At 39.1% G+C, this 23,810-nt stretch overlaps 1 protein-coding gene across 1 annotated transcript in view; it reads right to left on the bottom strand.

The window, feature by feature from the left end:
* APCS (amyloid P component, serum) overlaps nt 1-19,376 on the bottom strand; it is a 29,478-nt gene extending 10,102 nt beyond the window's left edge. The window contains 1 exon segment of the mRNA XM_058656155.1: nt 19,303-19,376. Within this exon segment, the coding sequence (XP_058512138.1) occupies nt 19,303-19,376 (74 nt within the window).
* Nucleotides 19,377-23,810: the final 4,434 nt, after the last annotated feature.

Genomic DNA, 23,810 nt, shown 5'->3' with positions numbered 1-23,810 from the left:
ATATCACTGATCATTATATGTGTAAAAATCTTCAAATAATAGCTGATTGACTCAAAAACGCATCAAAGAGCTCACCCACCTGGAAGAAGTGGGATTTATCTCGGGGATGTGCAAATAAATAAACATGATACACCATATTAGCAAACTGAAGAATGACATCCACACGAGCATCTCCAGAGGTGTAAAGAAAGTATTTGACATAAATTACAACATTTCTTCATGACAAACTATTAAGCTAATTGGGTATAAAAGGAATATCTAAATATAATCAAAGTAATATATGATAATCTCTCATGCAATTTCACATTGAATGGGAAAAGTTGCAAATATTTCTACTAAGATCCAGAATCAAACAGGGATGCCTACTGTCACAATTACTATTCAATATACTCATGGAAGTATTAGTCAAGACCATTAGACAACAGAAAGAAATCAAAGGGATACAAATTACAAAGGAGGAAGTCAAGTGATCCCTGTTTATTAAAGATATGATCCTATTGATAAATGACCCAAAAAACTCCAGTAAGAATAAAACTCATAAAAGAGCTTTGGAAAGTTGTAGGATATAAAAATAACACAGAGAAGTGAATAGGATTTGTATACATAAACAATGAATGTCTGATAAAAAATATTTTTAGATGAGTTGATTTAAATACCTTGTGATAAATTTATTGAAGGATGTGAAGGAGCTCTACAATGAAAATCACAAAACACAAAGGAAGATTCAGAAGACATTAACAATGGCAATGTCTTCTATGTTCATGGGTTAGAATAATCAATATCATCAAAATGTCCATACTATGCATCGCAATTTGCATATGCAATCCCAATCAAAATAGCAAGGACATTTTTCTCAATCTAGAAACTATGATCCTAAAATTTCATGTGAAAATACAAAAGACACAAATAGCTAAAGCAAATTTAACAACAAAAACAAGGGTATGGGCATCACAATACCAGATTTTTTTTAAAGGATTTATTTATTTTTATTGGAAAGCAGATATTCAGAGAGAAGGAGAGACAGAGAGGAAGATCATTCATCCAATGATTCACTCCCCAAGCGGCTGCAATGGTTGGAGCTGAGCCAATCCGAAGCCAGGAGCCAGGAGCAACTTCCGGGTCTCCCACGTGGGTGCAGGGTCCCAAATCTTTGGGCCGTCCTCAACTACTGTCCCAGGCCACAAGCAGGGAACTGGATGGAAAGCAGGGATGCTAGGATTAGAACCAGCACCTATATGGATTCCGGGCGTGCAAGGTGAGGACTTTAACCACTACACTATGGCGCCAGTCCCCATAATACCAGATTTTTAGATGTCTTAAGAGCAGCCTAGTACCAGCACAGAAATGGACGTGTAGATACACAGTATACAATAGAAACCTTAGAAGTTAGTTCACACATTTATAACCAATAATACTTGACAAATGAACTAGAAATCTTTACCTAGAGAAAGGACATTCTCTTCAACACCTGACATAGGAAAAATCTGATTTCTGCATGTGGAAGTCAAGACCTTACATCCTATACAGAAATCAACCCACATTGCATCCATGGTTAAAGAGAAAGAGTTGGAACTATCAAACTGCTAGAGGAAAATATGGGGGCACAATGCAAGAGATTGGCCTAGGTAAATACTTCCTCTGTAAGATCCCAGAAGCACAAGTCATAAAAGGAAAAATAGACATGACATTATGCCAAACTAAGAAGCTTCTGCACAGCAAAGGAAACACACATTAAGATGAAGAGGTAATCAACACAATAGAAGAAAATATTTACAAATCATGCATGTGATAAAGAATTAATATCCACAATAGGTGAGGAACTCAACTGCAGCAAAAACAATCAAGTTAAAAAATGAGCAAGGGATATGAACAGACATATTCTCAGAGCGTGAAAATCAAACGGCCATCAAACACATGAAAAGGATTGCAGGTCATTAGGGAATGCTAATAAAGCTGCAACAATCATGCAAAAAATTTTAAAAAATAACAAATGCTGATGAGGATGCGGTCCCTAATATACTGATGGTGGGAATGTAAACTAGTAAAACTGTTATGGAAGGTAGTATGCACATTCTTCAGAAATCTGCAAACGGATCTACTCAATAACCCAGTCATCTCACTCCTTGAAATTTACCCAAAGGAAATGAAGTTAGCAATGGAATGGCTATTTGTATTCCCATTGTTACAGCAGTTCAATTCATATTATCTACAACATGGAATTAGTCCAGATCTGGTGCCCAGGTAAAAATGTGATCTACACATGAGAGAATACTATTCCGCCAGATGAAGAATGTCGTTTGCAACAAAGTGGATGCTACTGTAGACAATTATGCAGTGAAATAAGCCAGTCCCCAAAAGTTAAGTATCATGTTTTCTATGATTTGTGATGACTAATACAGAGTACAAAGATGCCATGTGTATCGGTGAAATTGAAATCTTGATATTTCATTATTGTTGGTAGCTCTTGCCTGTTCTGAGGAACAGTGGTCTTTCTACTTAGTACTGGTTGAATTGTTTCCTTAGTGGAGGTGCAAGCTTGTGATTGCAAATTGGAAGTATGACATTGTAAAAACTGAAACAAAAATAAGAAAGGAGGATGCGTGTAAGTGAGGGAGAGACAGTGGACAGGATATCACAATCTTAAAACTTTATATATGAAGAACATGAATTCTATTACCTTTATGTAAATAAAACATAACACAAAAAAGGACTTTTCTATGTATCTCCACTATGAGACAGAACGAGCAGACACGCTGCAAAATCCCTGGTGTGGCGGCATGTTTTCACACATCCCTATAGTTTGTAAGTAAGTTACTTCAGTTTCAACCTTCGTTCTCTGACTTACGATTTTTTCATAATTTTCAAGAATGCAAGCAGGCTTAAAACACGTTTTTGGTCACGTATGATTTGTTCTCTTTTCAACAGACTACTGGAGGTCAAGAATCGTAGGAATCATTGGCATTTTCTCCTAAATTTTAATTTCCTGTCCTTTGGTAGACAGGGCACAAAAATAGGATAGTTCAACTTCTCAGTAGTGATCTGCTGCAGCTCATGTATCTTTAGAGAAGATTTTAAAGAGATGTTGCTAGGTCTCCAAAGAGATCTTCCATTGGCTTCAGTGGGGTTTCAAGCTCTCTGCAATTGTATGAAAAAATGTTGTGAGTAGAGGCACATGTGCATTTTTTAAAATCAAGGTTTTGAAGAAGTCTATGATCTACTCAAGCGCTAAAGTCTCTTGATCTAGAATAGCTAGAGTCACAGTAACAAGTAACTATTATATTGAAATTCCATTATATCATAACTAATAATTTAATAGTCTCATGAAACAATATAAAATTTTACATTAGAAAACTCCTGGAAAATTTGAGAAACAAAGGGTACTTCCATAAGGATAAAGAGGAGTTGCTAAAGGAGAGAATGCTATAAACACATAGATATTGTCCTCCATAGTTCATAATGATTGGGGCTGTCTTCTTCATCTTCATCCTCATCCTCATTGTCATTTCCATTCTCTTTTATTCCCTAACACTTTCAGACTGGGTTGGTTGCTACTTCATTTTTGTCCCATACTTAGCAAATACCATTAATATATTGATAATTATTATTTATTTTAATTTTTAAAATTCAGATTTCCTCCAATAAGAAATAGTATTTTTACTATAAATAATAGTACAAAATATAATGTACCAGTTACTATTCTATGCAAGAGAAAATCTGTACTCCTAAGAACCCTAGGGCTTCAGTGTGTAGAAGCTGTGATAGGTGCACAACAAGGAAGGTTATGGAAGTAAGAGTTGCTGCTGTGGGAAGGTTTGGCACAAGGAAATGAACCCTCAGTTCTACTTGGAATAGTCAAGAACGAGTATGAGACAAGAGTTGTTTATTCAACCAAGTTGAATTTGGATAAGAAAATAAAGGAGTATAATAAGATGATAGAGCATAGCTCACACAGAAACTGGAAAAGTGTGGTTGTTATAGAAGGACAAGCATAGTGACATCCAACTGTGCCATGCCTGGTATCCATGATGTGGTCTTATCTTATGTGACTGTGGATGAACTTGCAAAGTACAAGACCTTATACTTGCTTTTCCTGTTATTATATGCCCAATAGAAGTACCTGGACACATTCCCTTAGCTCCTTTGTAATGTGGCTTTATCTTATTGCGAAAAGAAAGACAAAAAGCAGATCGAAAAGGTGAAATCTCCATCATCTCTCTTCCTTCTCTTATCAGATCCCTCTGCAGCTTAGGAAATATTCTTCTCCTGCTCTCCTCATCCTATACCCAAAAAGACTGGAGCAGAGAATATCTGCAACATATCCACCAAATTTTTGAGTAAAATCTTAGTGGAGGATGCAAGTGTTTTGGAAGAATAGAGAGAAATTGCAGAAGAGATGAGCTTAGGCTTAAGGGCCGGATGAGCCCGGTTCACAGAACCAGGGTTTTAGAAACAAACCTTTAAAAGGTTCCACATCCCAATTCACTCTTATACTGTGTGTGTGTGTGTGTGTGTGTGTGTGTGTGAAGAGAGAAGAGAAAAGGTAGGAAACTAGCATTTGAAGACCTCAAACGTGGCAAGCATGATAAAGGGAATCACATTACTTATTAATTCCTAAAATTAACATGTTCATATAAATTTGCCCAACCTTCATCCTTTAATTGGAGTGCTAAGTCCATTTACATTCTGTATTATTCCTGGGAAGTAATGACTTGGTTTTGCCAATTTTCAACTGGTTGTCTTTCTGTTTCTGTATAGTATACCCTTTAGTACCACTTTTAAGACTGACTGGGTAGTGTCAAATACTTTTAGTTTTTCTTTATTTTGGAAGGTCTTTATGTGACTTTCATTATTGAATGAGAACTTTGCTGGGTATAATGTTCTGAACTGACAACTTTCTTTCCTTTAAAGATTTGAATTATATATCTCAATTCTCTTTTTGCCTGTAGGATTTCTGATGAGAATATACTGTCAAACTAATCGAAAATCTCGGCAACATAATATAGCCTTGTTGTCTTGCACGCTTTAGGACTTTTCCTAAGTTTTACTTTCAAAGTTTTATTATAATGGGACATGGTGAAGATATCTGGCAAAGCCTATTTGGGGTTTTATGTACTTTTTACACTAGGATATTCTTATTGTTGTCCAGATTAGGAAACTTCTATGCTGTTACTCCACTATATGGATTTTCTAAGTCATTCTGTTTTTCAATACCTTCAGGAACTCCTATGACACATATATTTTGTTGCTTGATATATCTCATTGATACAGAACATTGTTTCTGGTTTTTATAAATTTTTGTTCTTTTTCTGCCTAAGTTATTCAAAAACGTTTTCTCCCAGCCTGGGTATTTTCCTTATCTACCGAAGTGTGCTGTTTAGGCTTACGTTGTTATTATTACTATCATTATTATTTTTACTTCACATAGTGAATTCTTCATATTTATTATTTCAGTTTGAATGGCCTTCAGTATTTTTATTTGCCAATAGGATTTCTCATTCATATCTCTCCACATATTTCTTTAACTCATATAATTGACTTTGTGTGTTTCTGAGTAACCTTACAACAGTTCTGATTTTTTTCCAGGTATTTCAAGTATTTGTTCATCTTCACAGCCTATTAGTGAAGTGTTATCACGTCCTTTTGGGGAAGACATATTGTCTCCTTGTTTATGTTTTTTTAAATATATTTTACTTTTACACATCTTAGAAAACACTGTTTGGAATCTTCTATAAAATATTTGTTTTGGAGAATATCCTCCAGGTTAATGGAAATTCTGAACCTTTTCTGGATAGTTAGAGTTGGATGCTAGGTGGGGCCTGGGAGCTCTGGACAGAACTTGTTTGAGGGGCTGAAGTGAAGAGTGATACCCAGGTTATGCAAGGTGTATCTGCAGTCAAGAGAGGAATGGCGATGTTTGCCCTGGCTGGCTTGATTGCTACATTTCCTCTTCTCTGTGCCAAGCTAAACCAACTCTTCTAAGGAGAATTCACTATGCCTGCCCTCTCCACTCAACCCGATGCATGAACAACTCCAAGAATTCATGTACTTCTTAGTGTGATGTCCTCACCAAGGCATTTCTGAGCTTCCAGATTCCTACTCAGCAGTTGCCCAAAGACTTAGCCAGAGCTCATGCCTTTGTCAGTTTCATATCCTAGAGAACATTCTCAAGATTCTCACAATCCTGGAGTGCAGGATTCATAAAGTCATGGGATGAAAGGAATCCCCTCTCTGTGCTGTAAGCATCTTCATCCAAAGAGAGAGCCATCCATCCCTGGAGCCAGCTGCCTGCATGACGGTTGAGCTGAATCTGGTGTTTCAGTGGCAGAAGGAGAGGGGAGGCTCATGTCAAGTGACTGCTCCATTTGCCAGATTAGACAGTGGGAACCATGGATTCCTTCTCATGACAAGTTCCACCAGAGGCACTCAGGCCATAGCAACCTCTACTCACCTTATTCTGGGAAGATGGTGCTCCTTCCACTCTTGTGTTCACCAGGTACCTTGATGGAGAAAGGAGCGGAAATCCATGACGGCCCTCGTCCCTGCATTCACAGAGTTAATTGGTCATTCTGACCTTCACCAGTTCATCTGCCCAGACTCAATCAATAGGGAGAATGGATTTCTTTGTCAGGAATAATCAGAGATTCACTTGCTACAGCAGGCTCCCCTTACCTTGTTACAGGAAGAGGGTATTTCCTCTGCAGGTCACTGGGTGTTTTTGGTGGGGAGAGGGAGAAAACCAATGTGGTTTCTGTTCACAGAGTTAAGTGAGCAGCTGGCTCGCCTCTAACTTGTCCACCTGGACTCAAAACTAGTAGGGACAACGAGATTTCCTTAGACAGTATTATCAGGGAAGCACAGGCTTCTTCAGACTCCTCACCTCACTCTGGGAAGGTGGCTTCTCCATTAATCATTGACTGAAGGAGTTGCTGCTGGCAACCTGAAAACTGCTGTATGTTCATTGATTCATGGAATCTCTCTTCTTTCTATAGACTTTTCATTGATAACTATCTCTCCAACTATTCCAGGAATTAAGATCCTTCCCCTGCTTTTCTCATGCATGAGAAAATCCGTGCATCTTTTCCCTATTTTGTCATCTTGGAATTCCTGAATGAATGTCATGCTTTTTGTAATGTCTCTGGTTTTGGTATCAGGGCAATGAGCACCTTGTAGTGTGTCATAGGAACATGATTACAAATATAATTCAGGAGATGTTGTGTTTGTTTGGTTAAGTTTCATTCGAGAGGTGCATTTTATGTAGTATGACAAAAATATGAAGAAGTACATTGTGTGTGTAGGGATGTGTGTATGTATGTAATTCTATGTCATTGTGTCTCTTATGGAGATGCATATAACTATGATTGAAGTAACTTTCTCTGATCATAATGTATTTTTTAAAAATTTGTTTTCTAGATGCTTTGAAAACCATATGAAGCAATGCCTTAGCCTTTGTTTAAACTATCAATTTAGAAAATTAGGAGAAGGAAAGTCTACAGTACTTCTCTATTTCTGTTCATTATGTTCTTTCTTCCTTCTGGATATTCCAAGAAATCCTCTTTACTTCTCTTTCAGCTTAGAGAACATGTGTTATTCATTCCTTAAGGGTAATATGCTGGTGTTTTATTTTTGAGGGTTATTTTTACTCACTAGAATTCTGGTGGACAGCTCATTTCTTTCAGCCTCAAAACATACTATGCAGGTTTCACTCTCCCTGTGCAGTTTCCTGAGGAGAGACCTGCGGCATGAATGTTCTCACCACATCTCTGGTTGCTTCTGATCTTTTGTCTGTGTTTCATTGTTGGAAGTTTGACTCTCATGATTTTTTGGGTATTCCTCACTTTATTCCATTTATAACATTTTTGGGTTCTTATGTTGAGATTTAGGGATTATGGCAAATTTTCATAAATGTCATTCACGCTTCATATTTTAGTCTTAGCTTTTTATCTCTCTGGGATTCTGATGAGATAAACACTAGATCTTTTGTTATAAATCTACTGTATACACTTTTTAAAGTTTCTTTTCTCTCATTTTGTCAGATTAAGTACTTTCTTTTTCGTTGTGCTTGAGTTCACAAATTGCTCTGTGAAGTTTTTTTCTCTTTTGTTGAGCCTAAACTTTAGTGAGCCTAAACTTTGAGTTGTTAAGACTTTGATTATCATAGATTTTGGCTCTAAATTTCTATTTGGATTTTATGTATATTTCATATTTCTTTGCCAATGCTTTGTTTGCTGTTTTGCTTATTCACCCATTTTAAGTATATTAATTCTCATTAGAATTTTTATGATGATTTCTTTAAATTCATTATAAAATAATTCTGGAATTTGTGCCATGTCCATCTATTCCTTATCTTTTATTATTCAGTATGAAGTCTTTCAGAACCTTGGCGCAGTCAATGGCTTTTAATTTCAATTCAATGGCATTTTGAGTATTACATTATAAAAATCTGGTTAGTATTTAAACTGTACTTTAGTAGATGTCTGACATGTTTCTTTTGGCTGGAGAGGTTGTTACCATTTTGACAGATGTCCAGGTTCTCTTCTCAGCTTCCGTTGACAATAGAGTTTTAGGGGGTTTTGGGTTTGATGAGGGTTGTCATTCAGACATCCCACTGGGTCTGAGCTGGCATTACCTTAGTTGGTATAGGTGGAGGCATGCCTTTTCACTATATCTTGTTCCACTGAAATTGTAGATGTCTTTATCAATGCTGAATGGTGGCAAAAAATCTTGATTTTTAAGATAGCTTTCCCCTGTACTCCCTTTAGGTAGGGATATAAGACCCTTATTAGCACTACAAATGGCAGAAGTGCAAACTCTGCAGCTGGTGTGCGCTGAGTCTACAAGGAAGAGTGCTGTTCATGCCTATCAGTGATCAAATTCCTAGTTGTTCATGTATTCTTTTTGTCATTGTTCCAGTGAGAGATTAAAGTGTTTCATTAACACCTAGCAAAGATGGTCTTTGTTAGCAGTGGTGGGATTGAGAAAGCAGTTTTTTCTCCGTGGCATTTTGTTGGAACGATGTAGTTATTCTTATAAAGTTTTATGTCCCTGTAGGCTGCCTTTTCCTTGTCCTAGGATCAGAGAAAGCCAATTTTTCTCAAAACATTTTTGTCTGTTCCCATTGGCACTTCCAGGTTTCTAGTTATTCCAGTTATCAGCCCAGGTTGTACGAGGCAAAAAGGAACTCATATCATAACATCTCATCATCATAATTCCTCATTTCTGTAGTCCATAGATAATCTTGTTCCTTATCTTGAACTTTGAAATTGATATTGTTGGTTTCAAATATGATGTCCTAAGGTTTTAACTGTACTTTTAAAGAGAATAATGAAAAACTCTTCTCTGTTATCTTAGAAAGGGAAATCTTAATGTCTCATTTAAATTTTATTTAATAAATGTGGAGAACATGTAGGTAAATTATCTTTTATGGTTGGCTATTATTTACCAGTACAACAGCTTTGTTCTTGTTTTTCCCATTGGATGAAATTATATCAGATGTCTCTTTCAGCTTAGAAATTTTTAAAGTAATTCTTATACAACAGATGTTAGCAAACAACTCTGTTTATTTCACCTAGGATTTCTATGTAATCAGTTTTGAAAGATGATTTTGATGAATGCAGGGTTCTTGAGTGGCAACTGCCTCAGGACTTGAGATGTGTCATTTTAATGGCTTCTCATTTCTGTATTTTTCTGATGATAATTCAATGATTATTTTGATTGGAATTCTCTTAGATGTGTATGAGATGATTTTTTTTTTATAATTAGATTCATGATTTCATTCTATTTTGGCTTTTAACATCTTGGCAATGAAGCATCTGGGCATGACTTTCTGCAGTAATCCTCCTGAGAGTTCATTCAGATATTTGGCTGTTAAGATTCTTGGATTAATATTGTCTCATCAAACCTGAAAACTATTAGACTCTTCATTTATGTTTTTTTCCTTTCACCTTCTCTGATACTACCATTAATCATATGTTGGTCTTCTTAATAGCATCCCATATATTATCAGTAGGACTATTTATTTTTATTTCTTATTCTTAACATTTTATAAATTATCATGATATGAGTTCTGGTTACTGATCATTTCTACTGCCAGCTCTATTTTTAAAAAAATAGTTATCTTATTTATTTGAAAGGCATAGTGTAAGACAGAGAGAAAGAAGGAGAAAATGAAGAAGAAAAAGAAGATGAAGAAGAAGAGAGAGAGAGAGAGGAGAGAGAGATCTTCCATCCACTGATTCACTTCCCAGTTGACCACAGTGACCAGGATTGGTCCAGGCAGAACTCAAGATCAAGGAATTTCGCCTGTGTAACCACTGTGAATGGCAGGGTCCCAAAAATGTGGGCATCTTCGAAAGCTTTCTCAGGCATATTAGCAAGGAGTTGAATTGGAAGCAGAGCAGCCAGAACGCCCATTGGCAGTCGATATGGGATGCCAGCACTGGACTCTCAAATTTATTCATCAGCTCATTTATTAAAATTTTATACCATTATTTAAAAAATAATCTCTATTTATTTGCAATTTTATTTGTGAAATTACTGTTGTCATACTTTCCTTTAATCTTTTTTTTTAAAGATCAATTTATTTGTATCGGGAAAGACAGATCCACAGAGAGAAGGAGATACAGAGAGAAAGATCCTCCATCCACCAGGCCACTCCCCAAGTGGCCACAATGGCTGGCGTTGAGCTGATCTGAAGCTAGGAGCCAGGGGGCAGGATCCTCCCCCAGTTCTCCCATGAGGGCACAGGATCCCAAAGCTCTGGGTCATCGTCCACTGCCTTCCCAGGACGCAATCAAGAAGCTGGATGGAGAGGGCCTGGCGGTGTGGCCTAGTGGCTAAAGTCCTCGCCTTGAACGCCCCGGGAGCCCATATGGGCACTGGTTCTAATCCCGGCAGCTCCACTTCCCATCCAGCTCCCTGCTTGTGACCTGGGAAAGCAGTCAAGGACGGCCCAAAGCTTTGGGACCCTGCACCCGCGTGGGAGACCCGGAAGAGGTTCCTGGTTCCCGGCATCGGATCATCGCGCATCGGCCCGTTGCGGCTCACTTGGGGAGTGAATCATCGGACGGAAAATCTTCCTCTCTGTCTCTCCTCCTCTCTGTATATCTGACTTTGTAATAAAAATAAATCTTTAAAAAAAAAAAAAAAAAGAAGCTGGATGGAGAGAGGAGTAGCTGGGACATGAACCAACACTCATATGGGATGCCAGTGCTTGCAGGTGGAAGATTAGTTCACTGAGTCATCATGTTGCCCCCCCAACACACACACACACACACACACACACACACACACACACACACACACTCTTAGATATATTTAATTTTTATTTCAAAGGCATATTTACATAGAGAAAGACAGAGACAGATGATCTTCTATCCACTGGTTTACTCTCCAAATGGCCTTAATGGGCAGAGCTGAGCTAATCCCAAACCAGAAGCGCTTCTGGGTTCCCCATGTGGGTGGGCCATAAGCAGAGAGTCAGATTGAAAGTGGAGCAACCAGGACACAAATGGACACTCACATGAGATTCTGGGGTCGCAGGGTGGAGGATTAACTTGTTGAGCCATTGCACTGACCCCAGAAATCTCCTTTTAAATAGTGTTACATCTCCAGAATCCTTGTTTATATATTTTTAAATAATGTATTTTTAAGTTTGACTTCTTAGGGATTATCCTTTACCAGTGAGGTTCAATTGTTATTCACCGATTACCAGAATGTATACTTATACCCTGTAAGAAGTTCTGTGCATGAAGCAGCAGGTGAGAGTGGGGGTGGGGATGACTTGCTTTTTATTATCTTGGCACTTCACCTTGCAGCAGAAATGGGGAGAATGAGCACTGAAGTTCCTCTTTTATCTGGGGGGGAAGGAATATGCTGATGATAACCAGCTTCAAAACCACAGAGAATAACTGTTGTGCCGGTTTCTGAAATCCCCAGATAATCATCAAGCCTGAAGTCTGTGCTAAGGCAAAAAGGTGGTTTATTCAAACTAACCTACGTCTCCCAGCCACCTCCCCCAGCCCAGCATGGCTGGGCGAGGGAGGGGCAGCCTGCAGGATCCGCAGGGCTAGCAAACAGCAAGCCCGCAAGCCAGAGAGAGAGCCCGAGAGAAAGACCCCTAGAGCCCAAGCTCCCCAGTTTTTATACATTTCAGGCTATTAATTATACAGTCATGATCTAGCAGGCTTCTATTGGTGGGTTTGAAACTAGCAACTTTCAAAAAGTACAAATCGATGAGCTATAGGGTGGTGGATCTTATCAAACACCAGGTACCTCCTTCCTGAGGAGTGGTCTGCCTACGTGACCTGCCAGGTGTCCTGCTGGGTGTCAGGCCTAGAATCCACACAGCCCACAGCCAAGCCATCAAGGCAGGATCACAAAGGGCAGAAAACTCCCAGGCTCTTCATAACAATGCTACAACTCGGGTTGGGAGTAGATACTGTGGGAAATGTCAGCCTCCCATCCTGTTTACCAGCATGTTCTTTTAATGTTTCCATATACTTTTCTGAACAAGCAACTTTCAGTTTGTTTTAAGGTCGTTGGTCAATACCAAGAGGAAGGAAGGAAGAAAAGTATTGCTTTTCAAGATGCCCATCATTTTTTGCCAGAGAAGTTTCATAGGTTTTCTCATACATTTCCATATATGACAATTTAATGCATATTTGAAATTTTTCTGAGGTAAAAATAGGTTTTATAACTGTAAGCAATTTATAGTTTCAACACTTTTTGATCACCAATCTTGTGCAATGCATTTCTGTTCTTTGAATTTTGTTTTCTACTAAGTGAAGAGAAACTTGAGACAAAGTTATCTGCCCCATTTTTTCCATTAATTATTTCAGTTTTTGACGATTTTTACATAGTTGATTAGGGTGATAAGGGTCTAGGGTTACAGGAGGGTGGGTGAGATCACCATTTCAGCATTCTCTCTCTCTCTTATTTTTTTTCCCTAAATCTGGGGGAAGGAAGCAGATAAGGAGAGAAGCCACACCCAGCCTCCCAAACATCTCTGCATGCTGAGATGGAGGACAACCACCTGAAACCACCTCAGGGTTCCCAATGGGGTGCATGCTCCGAGGGTCCTGCTCAGGAGGTTTCGATAGTTCAACAGTTCTGAATTACTGCTAATCTCACCACTCTAAGCATGGTGAAATCTCTCCAGAATCCACTGGTTGACATAGCCCACCTTAAAGTCTCCGTTTGCCCAGATATTCACTGACAACACTTGGCTGGGGTAGTTGATCAATTTGTTCTGTCTTCCATCTTCTGTTGTAGTACCATGTGTTTCCTACAGACTCCAATGTACTTCCATATCCTCCATGTACACCTGGATATGCTGTCCACTGCTCCATCTAGGCCACTGAGGAGGCCCAGCTCTGGCACATGCAGGCCATGATCAGACCCTGGAACCTGCAATTCTTTCCATGGCTGGAGTTCTGAGTCCAGCAATTGAGTTGGGGGAATCCCCAAAGAAACTCCATCTGAGGTGATCCCATTCCTGATTCTTGTGTGTGTCTGCCAATATAGGGTCTGGCACAGTCCATCGTCCAAATCGACCTACGTGCACACTGTTAGTTGTGATTGCTGAGTCAGTTGTCTGTAGCCCTGTCTTCTACACCTACCAACGGGTGTTGCAACCCAGCCAGATCCTGACCGCCACACACTTGGCCTTCACGTACATTAATGGGAGTGACCACCTAGTCAGAGCGACTCACTATAACCCCCATCATGCTGCCCCTGCCCTGGTTCCCTTACTTGCCAATATATACACTCTGTCTAGTTACACCTGCCCCAGTCCTGGTTCTCATGCTTATCAGTCGGAATGGCAACTCACTGTTTCCCTACTTGATCTACTCCCATTCCCGGATCTTGCACTCTTCAGGTGGTACTGCAATTTAACTTGACAGAATTTGCCCCCCATGGTAGCCTCTGCCAGCTGATGCCTCGGCAAAGCTTGGCCAACCCACTCCCACCCTGACTTATAAATGCACCAGCAGGAACAGTCAACCCAACCTGACATTTCCCCAATCCAGCTCACATGAGGCCTACAGGTGTTGTAACCCTGCTCTCCTGGTCTGCCCTACCCCAACTCACACTCTCCAGTGGGAGGGGTGGCCCAGCGGGGGAGCTCTTCGCAGCCCCCTCCTATTGACTTTGCTGCTCCTCCCCAGATCTCACGTGTGCTGGTTGAGTGCTGCAGCCCAGCATGGCTTGCCTCACCTCGGTATTTGCCAGTGGGTGCTATAGTTTGGCCAGGACCGACCCACCACCAATTCCAGATCACATTGGCGGGCTGCCCCATTTTTTTTTTTTAAGATTTATTTATTTCTATTACAAAGTCAGATATACAGAGAGGAGGAGAGACAGAGAAGAAGATCTTTCCTCTAATGATTCACTCCCCAAGCAGCCGCAACGGCCGGTGCTGCACTGATCCGAAGCCAGGAACCAGGAACCTCCTCCAGGTCTCCCACGCTGGTGCAGGGTCCCAAAGCTTTGGGCCATCCTTGACTGCTTTCCCAGGCCACAAGCAGGGAGCTGGATGGGAAGTGGAGCTGCCGGGATTAGAACCAGCACCCATATGGGATCCTGGCGTGTTCAGGATGAGTACTTTAGCCAATAGGTCACGCTGCCGGGCCCATGCCCCATTTTTTTTTTAAATAAAGCAAACATTTATTAAACTATAATAAAAACATTCCATCAAATTACAAAACCTGAGCAAGAAAAACAAACGGCACATGCTTAACTGTAGTTGACATTCAAATAAAATTTGCATTCCCAAATCCCCATTTTTTTAAAAAAAGACTTATTTATTTTTATTGGAATGGAAGATCAGATTTACAGAGAGAAGGAGAGACAGGGAGAGAGATCTTCCATCTGCTGATTCACTCCCCAAATGCCACAGTGGTTAGCGTTTAAGTGGTCCAAAGCCAGTAACCAAGAGCTTCTATTAGGTCAGTCATGTGGGTGAAACATCCCAAGGCTTTGGGCCATGCGCCACTGTTTTTCCAGACTATAAGCAGGGAGCTGGATGGCAAGTGGAGCCAGGACAAGAACTGGTGTGCATATGAAATCCTGGCCTTATAGGTGAGGATTTGGCCACAGAGCCATTGTGCAGGGTCCCGTGCCCCCTGATATTTTGTTACAGTAATTAAAAGTGAAATAATAAGCAGAATTGTATTAAACACTTCTTTTATTATAAACGTTTCTTCCTTGGGTTATGTTTTAAAAACTAATTATCAATGTGCAGGTATCTTTTGGAAATTGAAAGTCATCACATTACTTGATATTCTAGTGGCCAAAGAGCAGGTTATGTAGTCAGGAGAAAGAATCAGTGTTCCTTAGAGAGGTTTTAGGAGATAACTAGGATTTTTAAGGACTCATTTAAGTCACTTCTGTGTATAGAGTCTGGAATAGAACCTAACAGAATAAACATTTTTAAAGTTTTAGCTCTCATTATTATTTATGTTTCCCCCTAGATGTGTGAATGAAAAAGACTGATTCTGACAAAAGCCGCATGAAAAGAGAATAAATTTAAAGGGTAAGAAAGGAAGAACTCCGCTTATATTTTAAGAGTTTTGAAGCATGAACTGATGCTAAATTTTATTAAATGTCTTCAAAACATATTAAATGATCCTACTTTTAAAAAATTCATATCTTTAATTTTTGGAAATTTTTGGAGTACAGCTAAATTGAGCAGACAGTACATAGAGTTCCTCCACAGTTTCCTTAATATATTGCATTAGTGTGGTGCATTTGTCACAATTGATGAACCAGTATTGTTACACATTATTAACTAATGTGCATAGTTTAAATGAGGATGTACTCTGTTATTGTACTTTTCTATGTACATTGACAAATACAGTCATGTTCCACCAATACAGCACCATGCAGTCATTTGACTACTGTATCACCTAATCATTTCTCCCTTTGTATCCTTCTCCTTCCTCTAGTGATCATTGATCTTTTTATTGTCTACACTTTTTCTTTCTCCAGAATGTCATATAGTTGGAATTTCCCAGTGTACAGTTTTGTAATGCTCTGTCTTCTCAATGAGTAATATGCCCATAAATTTTCTTCAGATCTCCTCACGGCTTGTTTGCTCTCTTCTTTTTAACTGCTCAGTAGTATCCATTGTATGGATATATCACAGTTTATTTCAAATAAAATTGAGGAATAGCTTGGCTGCTTTCAAATTTTGAAAAATTTGATAAATTTTTGAAAATTTTGAAAAAAAAAAAAAGCATTGTTTTGCTTTGTAAAAATGACCACAATGGCCTAATTAGTATCTCTAGTATTTGTACTGTTTACCTGGGGTGACTAAGCATTCCTGTTGCTTCATGACATCAGCAGCGTGGTGTCCAGTCTGTGACTTGCTCTTGCATTTTTCTGGACAGTGTCTTTTCACCCAGTAGAAAATTTTAATTTAATAAAGTTCTACCTTATATTGCTCCATAATGGTTTTGATGCTGTATCTATATAAGGTCAGCCTCAAATCTGAGGTTAGCTAGATGGTGCTCTGTTATCCTTTCAAAGCTTTGTGTTTGAGTTGATTAAAAAAAAAAAGTTTAAAAACTGAGTCTAGGTTCAATGTTTTTGCATGTGGATGTTCAGTTGTTCTATCATAATATTTTGCAAGATTACATTTTCATCCCTTGCAATGCATATACTTCTTTGCCAAAGATCAACTGGCTGTTATGGATCTATTTTTGGAATACTACTTTTATCCATTTGCCCATTTTTCCAATATAATTTGGATTATTGTCAGTGAGTCTCAAAGTTGAATGGTTTTAGTTCTGTGGTTTTACTGTTATTCTTTAGTACGTAGTGGATTTATTGAACTTTTTTCCTAGTAATTCTCAATTCTATCATGCAATCTGACATTGTTGTTAGACAATCTGGAACCAACTAGAAAACACAGTAATAGTTAATGAAAAATGTGGACAACATGTAAGTACAGGTGGATATTGTGGGAGAGATAATGTTAACCTCAAAATAAAATGGAGATGTTTAAAAGTAGAAATACTGTAAACAGGAATATCTCTGATGAACTTCTAAGTAGATTGGGCATAGTGAAGAAAAGAATTTTTAACTTTTCCTGTTATCACTGTTAGCATAGGAATCATAATTATTTTGAAAATCCAGTCTTCTGATAATTCTAAACTGTCAGCAACATCTGCATCCAGTTGTGTGCCTCTTCCAACTTTTGCCACATGCCTTTCAGAATGCTTTGCAATTCTTTCATGAAGCAGAGAAGGTTAATAGGGCTGCAGTGTGAAGTTTTACATATTTATGTGCTAAGAGTTAGGTTATGTTTTTGTACTACAGATTTAGACATCAAAGACATCGATTTCCTCTAACGTTGCTGTATTGATGTCCTTGTTCAGTTTGGGCTTCCCTGAAATTTCTTCTTAAATATAATCCATGTCTGTTATTTATTTACTTGATATTTGTTTTCAAAGAGAAGACTCAGTGTAGATCATGGTTAAAATTTTGGGATAGTATTTCCCTTACTCACAGTCTCCTTCTTCCTCTCTGTATCTCTTTCTTCCTTTCCAAATTTTTGAGATAACTCATTACTAATTTACATTATAGCCACTGTCTAATGGCCCACTAAATAGTTTAAGAAGTAAAAATTAATGACCATAGTTCAGAGCAAATATAGCCTAGAAGCAACATGGGTTCACTCCCCCAGTGTCCCCAATGGCTGGAGCTAAACCGATCCAAAGCCAGGAGTTGGGAGTTTCTTCCCTTCCCACTTCTTGAATCCAAGCTCCCCTAATTAATTTCCCCCATATCATTAAGATAGTTCAGTCCTTCACAATCAGTCATAATTCCACTGTTCTGCTATTTAAGTGTATCCTGACATTGTAGGCATGGAGAACAGCAGAAAAATAATTTATCTATTTAATTAAAAAGATTTATTTGTAAATTTTTATTGGAAAGGCAGATTTATTTTTTAATTTTTGTTGGGAAGGCAGATTTACAGAGAGCAGGAGAGACAGAATGATCTTTCATCCTGTGGTTCATTCCACAAATGACCACAATGGTGGGAGCTGAACTGATCTAAAGCCAGGAGCTAGGTGTTTCTTCCAGTTCTCCCATGTGGGTACAGAGTCTCAAGGCTTTGGGCCATCTTCTACTGCTTTCCCAGGCCAAAACAGGGAGCTAGATGGGAAGTGGAACAGCCAAGACACGAATTGGCACCCAAATGGGATCCTGGTGGATGCAAGATGAAAACTTCAGTCACTAGACTATCACGTTAGCCCCTATTTCATATTTTGATGATTATAAACAGTGCTACCAAAAACTTGATGGTAAAGGTATTTCTTTGATACAAAGTGCTCGTAACTTTTTGATATACACCCAATGTTAGCATTGCTGGATCACATGGCAAGTCTACTTCTAGTTTAAAATGACTGTTCATGATGTTTTCCACAGTGACTGCACTAATGAACATTCCTACCTGTGAGTAAAATATGGAGAAAGGTCCCCGCCCCCTCAGCACCTTTCACTGTGTGTTTTGGACATAGCCATTCTGACAGCAGTGATGGCTGGTGATGTTGAGAACTTTTTTTTTTTATTTGTTAGCTGTTTCTATTTCTTCTTTTGAGAATTGTCTTTTGAAACCTTTTGCCTATTTCTAAACTGGATTGGTTGTTTTTGATTGTTAAGCATTTTTAGTTGCTTATATATCTTACCTATTCATTGTTTGTCAGATAGTTTGTGAAGCGTTTTTCTCTGTTGTCTGCCTCTTCATTGCTATTGATTACTTGCTTTGTTGTCCAGAAGCTTCTGTGCTTTTTATAGATTTGTGTAGTTTTGATCTGGGATCTTGTGCTTAGTGGGGTCAGATCCAGGATATGGTCACCGATACCAGTGTCTTCAAGTGTTTTACTTGCATTTTCCTCAACAAATTTTATCATCTAAGTCTTAATTTGGGCCTCAGATCCATCTCAATGATCATCTCAAGCTGACTTTTTTTTTTAATTTATTTTATTTTTATTGGAAAGGCGGATATATAGAGAGGAGAGACAGAGAAGAAGATCTTCCATCCCAGGGTTCACTCCTCAAGTGTTACGCCCCGATTCCCATTGACCAGCAATGAAGAGTCAGGACGCTCGGAGTCTTCTGCAGTAAACTTTATTGCGCGCTCAACAAGTTGAAAGAGGAAGGCCCCGTCCCCGGGAAACGGGTTACTCTTATGCGAAGAGGGAGCAAAACTCATTGGTTGTTCAGCTATCACGCTTAATTTCTATGATTTCATTGGTGGCACATCACTGTTATGCTCTGATCATGCACCAACCTTACCCGAGGATTGGTCCATTGTGGAGATCATGCACTGATCCTGTTGTTACTCTCTGCGCATGCGCCACAAAGCGCATGCGCGGTGCTCAACGGGCTACGTGACATTTCACCCGTCTCTCCTTTAGACCCCGTGCCCTGGCGCCATCTTGACGTACATGTATATTCGGGCACCATCACAGCATAGCGAAGCGTATGGCAGGCAACACTCAAGCAGCCGCAATGGCTGGAGCTGTGCCAATCTGAAGCCAGGAGCCAGGAGCTTCTTCCGGGTCTCCCACGCGGGTGCAGGGTCCCAAAGCTTTGGGCCATCCTCGACTGCTTTCCCAGGCCACAAGCAGGGAGCTGGATGGGAAGCAGGGCTGCCGGGATTAGAAGTGGTGCCCATAAGAGATCCTGGCGTGTACAAGGCAAGGACTTTAACCACTACGCCATCACGCTGGGCCCTCAAGTTGACTTTTATACAGTGAGATACGAGGTTCTATTTCATGCAGTTTTCCAGCACCATTTAGCCCATGGATAATCCTCTCATCACTGAATCAGCTGCACATTTTTAGAGATTTGTTTATTTTACATGGAAGTCAGAGTTACACAGAAAGAGGAAGAGACACAGAGATATTTTTTTCTATTTGCTGGTTTACTCTGTAAATAGCTACAGTGCCAGAAATGGGCCAGACTGAAACTCAGAGCCAGGAGCTTGTTCCAGCTCTCCAAAATGGATGCATGGACCCAAGGCCCTGGGACATTCTCTGCTGCCTTCATTGGAGTGTTTAGGTTTTTCCCTGTGCAGCATCATGCCATCTGCCAATTTGGAGGTTTTGATTTTATTCTTCCAATTTTATGCCATTTATTTCATTCTCTAACTGGTCTTGCTAACGGGTCCAGCACTATCCTACCTAAGAGTTGTGGAAGTGGACATCATCATCTTGTTCTGAGGAAAATGCATTCTGCTTTCCCCCATTCATTATGATGCTGGTTGCTGAAACAACATATGTAGCCTTTATAATTTTGAGGTATCTTCTTTGTAAACCTAATTTGGAGAGGGCTTTTTAATCATGAAGAGATGTTGAATTTTAACACATGCTTTTTTTTTTTCTGAGTCTATTACCTTGACCATACGGTTTTTGTTTTTTATTCTGTTGGTGTGATTTGTGATGTTTATTAGATTAGCAAATGTTGAACTACCATTGCATCTGTGGGATAAATCCCATTTGATTATGATGTATGATATTTTTATGTGGTTTTTGGATTCAATTGGCCAGTATTTTATTGAGAATTTTTGCATCTATATTTATCAAGGATGGAGCTCTGATGTTCTTTTTTATGCAATGCCTTTGCTTGCTTTTGGTACCAGAGTGATGCTGGCCACACAAAGAGTTTAGGAGAGTTTTATCCTGTTCAATACTTTAGTTTAAAAAGCATTGAAATTAGTTCTTTTTTTAAGATTCATTTATTTTTATTGAAAAGTCAGATATACAGAGATAAAGAGAAAGATATCTGTCCACTGGTTCACTCCAAAAGTGGCTACAACTGACAGAGCTGAGAAAAGTTGAATCAGGAGTCAAGAGCTTCTTTTGGGTCTCTCATGTGGGTGCAGGGTCCCAACCATTTGGGCCATTCTCTACTTCTTTCCCAGACCACAAGCAGAAAGCAGGATAGGAAGAGGAGCTGCTGGTACATGAACTGGTACCCATATGGGATCTTGGCGCTTGCAAGATGAGAATTTAGCCATTGAGCTGTCATGGTGGATCTGGATTTTATGTTTCTTTCCATGAACCCAACTCTAATATTTTGGCTAGGCAGTATTACCCATTTATATACATGGTTAATGTTGACAGGTAAGAACTAACACCTGTTGACCAGTTACTGATTATACCTGCTCTATTCATGAATTTGGTAATGATATGTGTCATGACCATTTTTACTTTACCAGGATTCTTTGCAAAATTTAAGACTGGTCTGGTGGTGTTAGTGAATTTTTTTTCCTTGTCTTGGAAATATTTAATTTCTTCTTCCTTTCCAAAGGTTAGCTTTGTTGGGTATAACGTTTTGGTTGTAAATTTTTTCTTTTTAAGAACTTTATTATGTTATCCCACTGTATTTCAGCCTGTATGGTTTCTGTTGAGAAGTCTTCTGTTATTTTAATTGGTTTTCCTCCATGTGCCACTTGATGTTTTTCTCTTTCTGTCTTTAGGATTCTTTGCCTCATTTTAACTTGCACAATTTGCCCACAATGTCCAATAGAGATCTTACTTTTTTGTTGTTGTTGAATCTTCTTGGGGTCCTTAGAGCTTCACGTATCTGGGCGTCCATGTTTCTTTCAAGTCTTGGAAATTTTTCAACAATTATTAAATTTCACATCCTTCTTTTCTCCTTTAGAAATCTCCATAATAGCAATATTTGTTCACTCAAAGGTATCCCTTGTTTCATGTGGACGTTCTTCATGCTTTTAAATTATTTCTTATTTTTTGTCTGAATAATTTATTTCAAAACCTTGTTCTCCAGATCAGAAATTCTTTCTTTCACTTGGTCTATATTGTACTTGATACTCTTAACAGTTTTAATTTCACTTACTGAAGTTTTTAATCTCCAGAATTTCTGTTTAGCTTCTAACTATTTCTATGCTCTTAGTGAATTTTTCACTCATGTAACCTATTGATTTCCATATCTCTTTAAGCTATCTCTGTATTCTCTTGCTTTGTATTGAGCTTCCTTAAAATTGCTATTTTGATTTCTATTTGTGGCATTTTATAAATTTTATTAAAATCAGGATATAATTCTGGACAACTATTGTGTCCTTTTAGAGGTGTCATGTTACATTGTTTCTTTATGTTTCCCTACATTGATGTCTATAATCTGGCATAGATAATATATTCTTTATTGAGTATGTTTTATTTAAAAAGCATTTACAAGTTAGATGGAATATAAGGTATAACTTGATTTGTTGCTTTGGCTTTAATTCTAGGTGAACTCTGTTGTGTAACCTCCAGGTTATTTCTTTTATGTAACCCATATCAGATGTGTCTATAAGAGACACATAACGGTTCGTAGTTAAAGACATGTCAATTTGAGATGAATGTGAGCTCTCTAGGTTGTGTATCTTCAGTCTCCAGAAAAATTGGTGCCAATTACACTAGGGATTATGAGAGCCACGGCCTTATTTTTGGTGCTAAGGGACACAAAAAGGGCTGTCTCCCTTTACATAAGCTAGAATGATGCTGGGGTTTGCAGCACCAATAGCTTTTCTCCAGGACTGTGTAGTGTGAATTGGACTTTCTCTATTTCCTGCTTACAGTATAAGTGGTACTTGGACTTATAACATTGAACTCTCTAGTGCCAGGACTGGGGGATGAGAAATAAACTGCTCCAGTCCTACAGGGTGACTAAAAGGTATGCAGAATATTTTGTACTTGTAGATATGGGACTGGAATAGTGAAATGCAGGCGTGTTCTTCCCTAGGTTTCACCAGATAGATTGCAATGGATTTAAGGAAGTTACAATGCTAATGTTCCAGGAAGCAGTGGGATCATTATCCAGACTTCCCGGAGTGGAAGTCAGTGTTGGGAATAATGGTAGCCACTTGCCTGCAAGAGATAGAGAATTGCATATACTGCGAGTGAGTGCGACTTATTCCAGAGATTGCAGTACCAGCACAAGTAGCCCCCACTTTTAAAAGATTTATTTTTATTACAAAGGCAAATTTACAGAGATAAGGAGAGACAGAGAGAAAGATCCTCCATCCACTGCTTCACTCCCCAGGTGGCTGCAACTAACAGAGCTGAGCTAATCTAAAGTTAGGAGTCAGGTATCCCATGTGAGTGCAGAGTCCTAAGGTCTTGGGCCATCCTCCACTACATTCTATAAACAGGGACCTGGAAGGGAAGTGGATCAGCTGCGACATGAACCAGTGCCCATATAGGATCCTGGTGCTTGCAAGCTGAGGATTTAGCCATTGAATTATCACACTGGGCCCCAAAAGTCCTTGTTCTGTAAGGTACAAATGAAACTGCCCCACGCCTCATGAGATTTATAAGGCTGATGCTGGAGTTTGTGCCTAGGTCTCCCAGCACCTCAAACTAAAGGGTGTGTAAGAGACTTATTCAGGTTGTGCTAAATGTTTTTTAATGGACTACTGCTAGTAGCAACCCAAGAAATTGTGAGGAAATACATCTAGATCACATAGAGTGAGCACAGCTCTGTCAATTTATGTTCAAAGTGTTCATGGCTGCATGATGGGGGACTCTGCTTTCCACCCTGAAATTTCCCCTGACTGTGCCTCTGGTCACTTTTGATAGAATCTAAAATGATCCATTCTGTGACTTTACCCAGCCAATTGAGTCTGGTGTTTTGGGTGGTGGGGCTAGGGGAGCAATGTGACTTTGGTTTTCAGTAGAGTAATTGCTCAGACAGCAGTTAGCTCGGTGGGCTGGAATTGAAGTCAGTGGTGGGCTGTAGAATTCTCCCAATGGCAGCACACATGACTTGTTCCTAGCCTGACTTGATAAGCTGGTTGT

This window comes from Ochotona princeps, chromosome 2 (assembly GCF_030435755.1).
Source record: "Ochotona princeps isolate mOchPri1 chromosome 2, mOchPri1.hap1, whole genome shotgun sequence".
Lineage (NCBI taxonomy): Eukaryota > Metazoa > Chordata > Mammalia > Lagomorpha > Ochotonidae > Ochotona > Ochotona princeps.
Note: the sequence above shows the minus strand (reverse complement) of the source record. Positions and strands in the feature narration are given on the sequence as shown.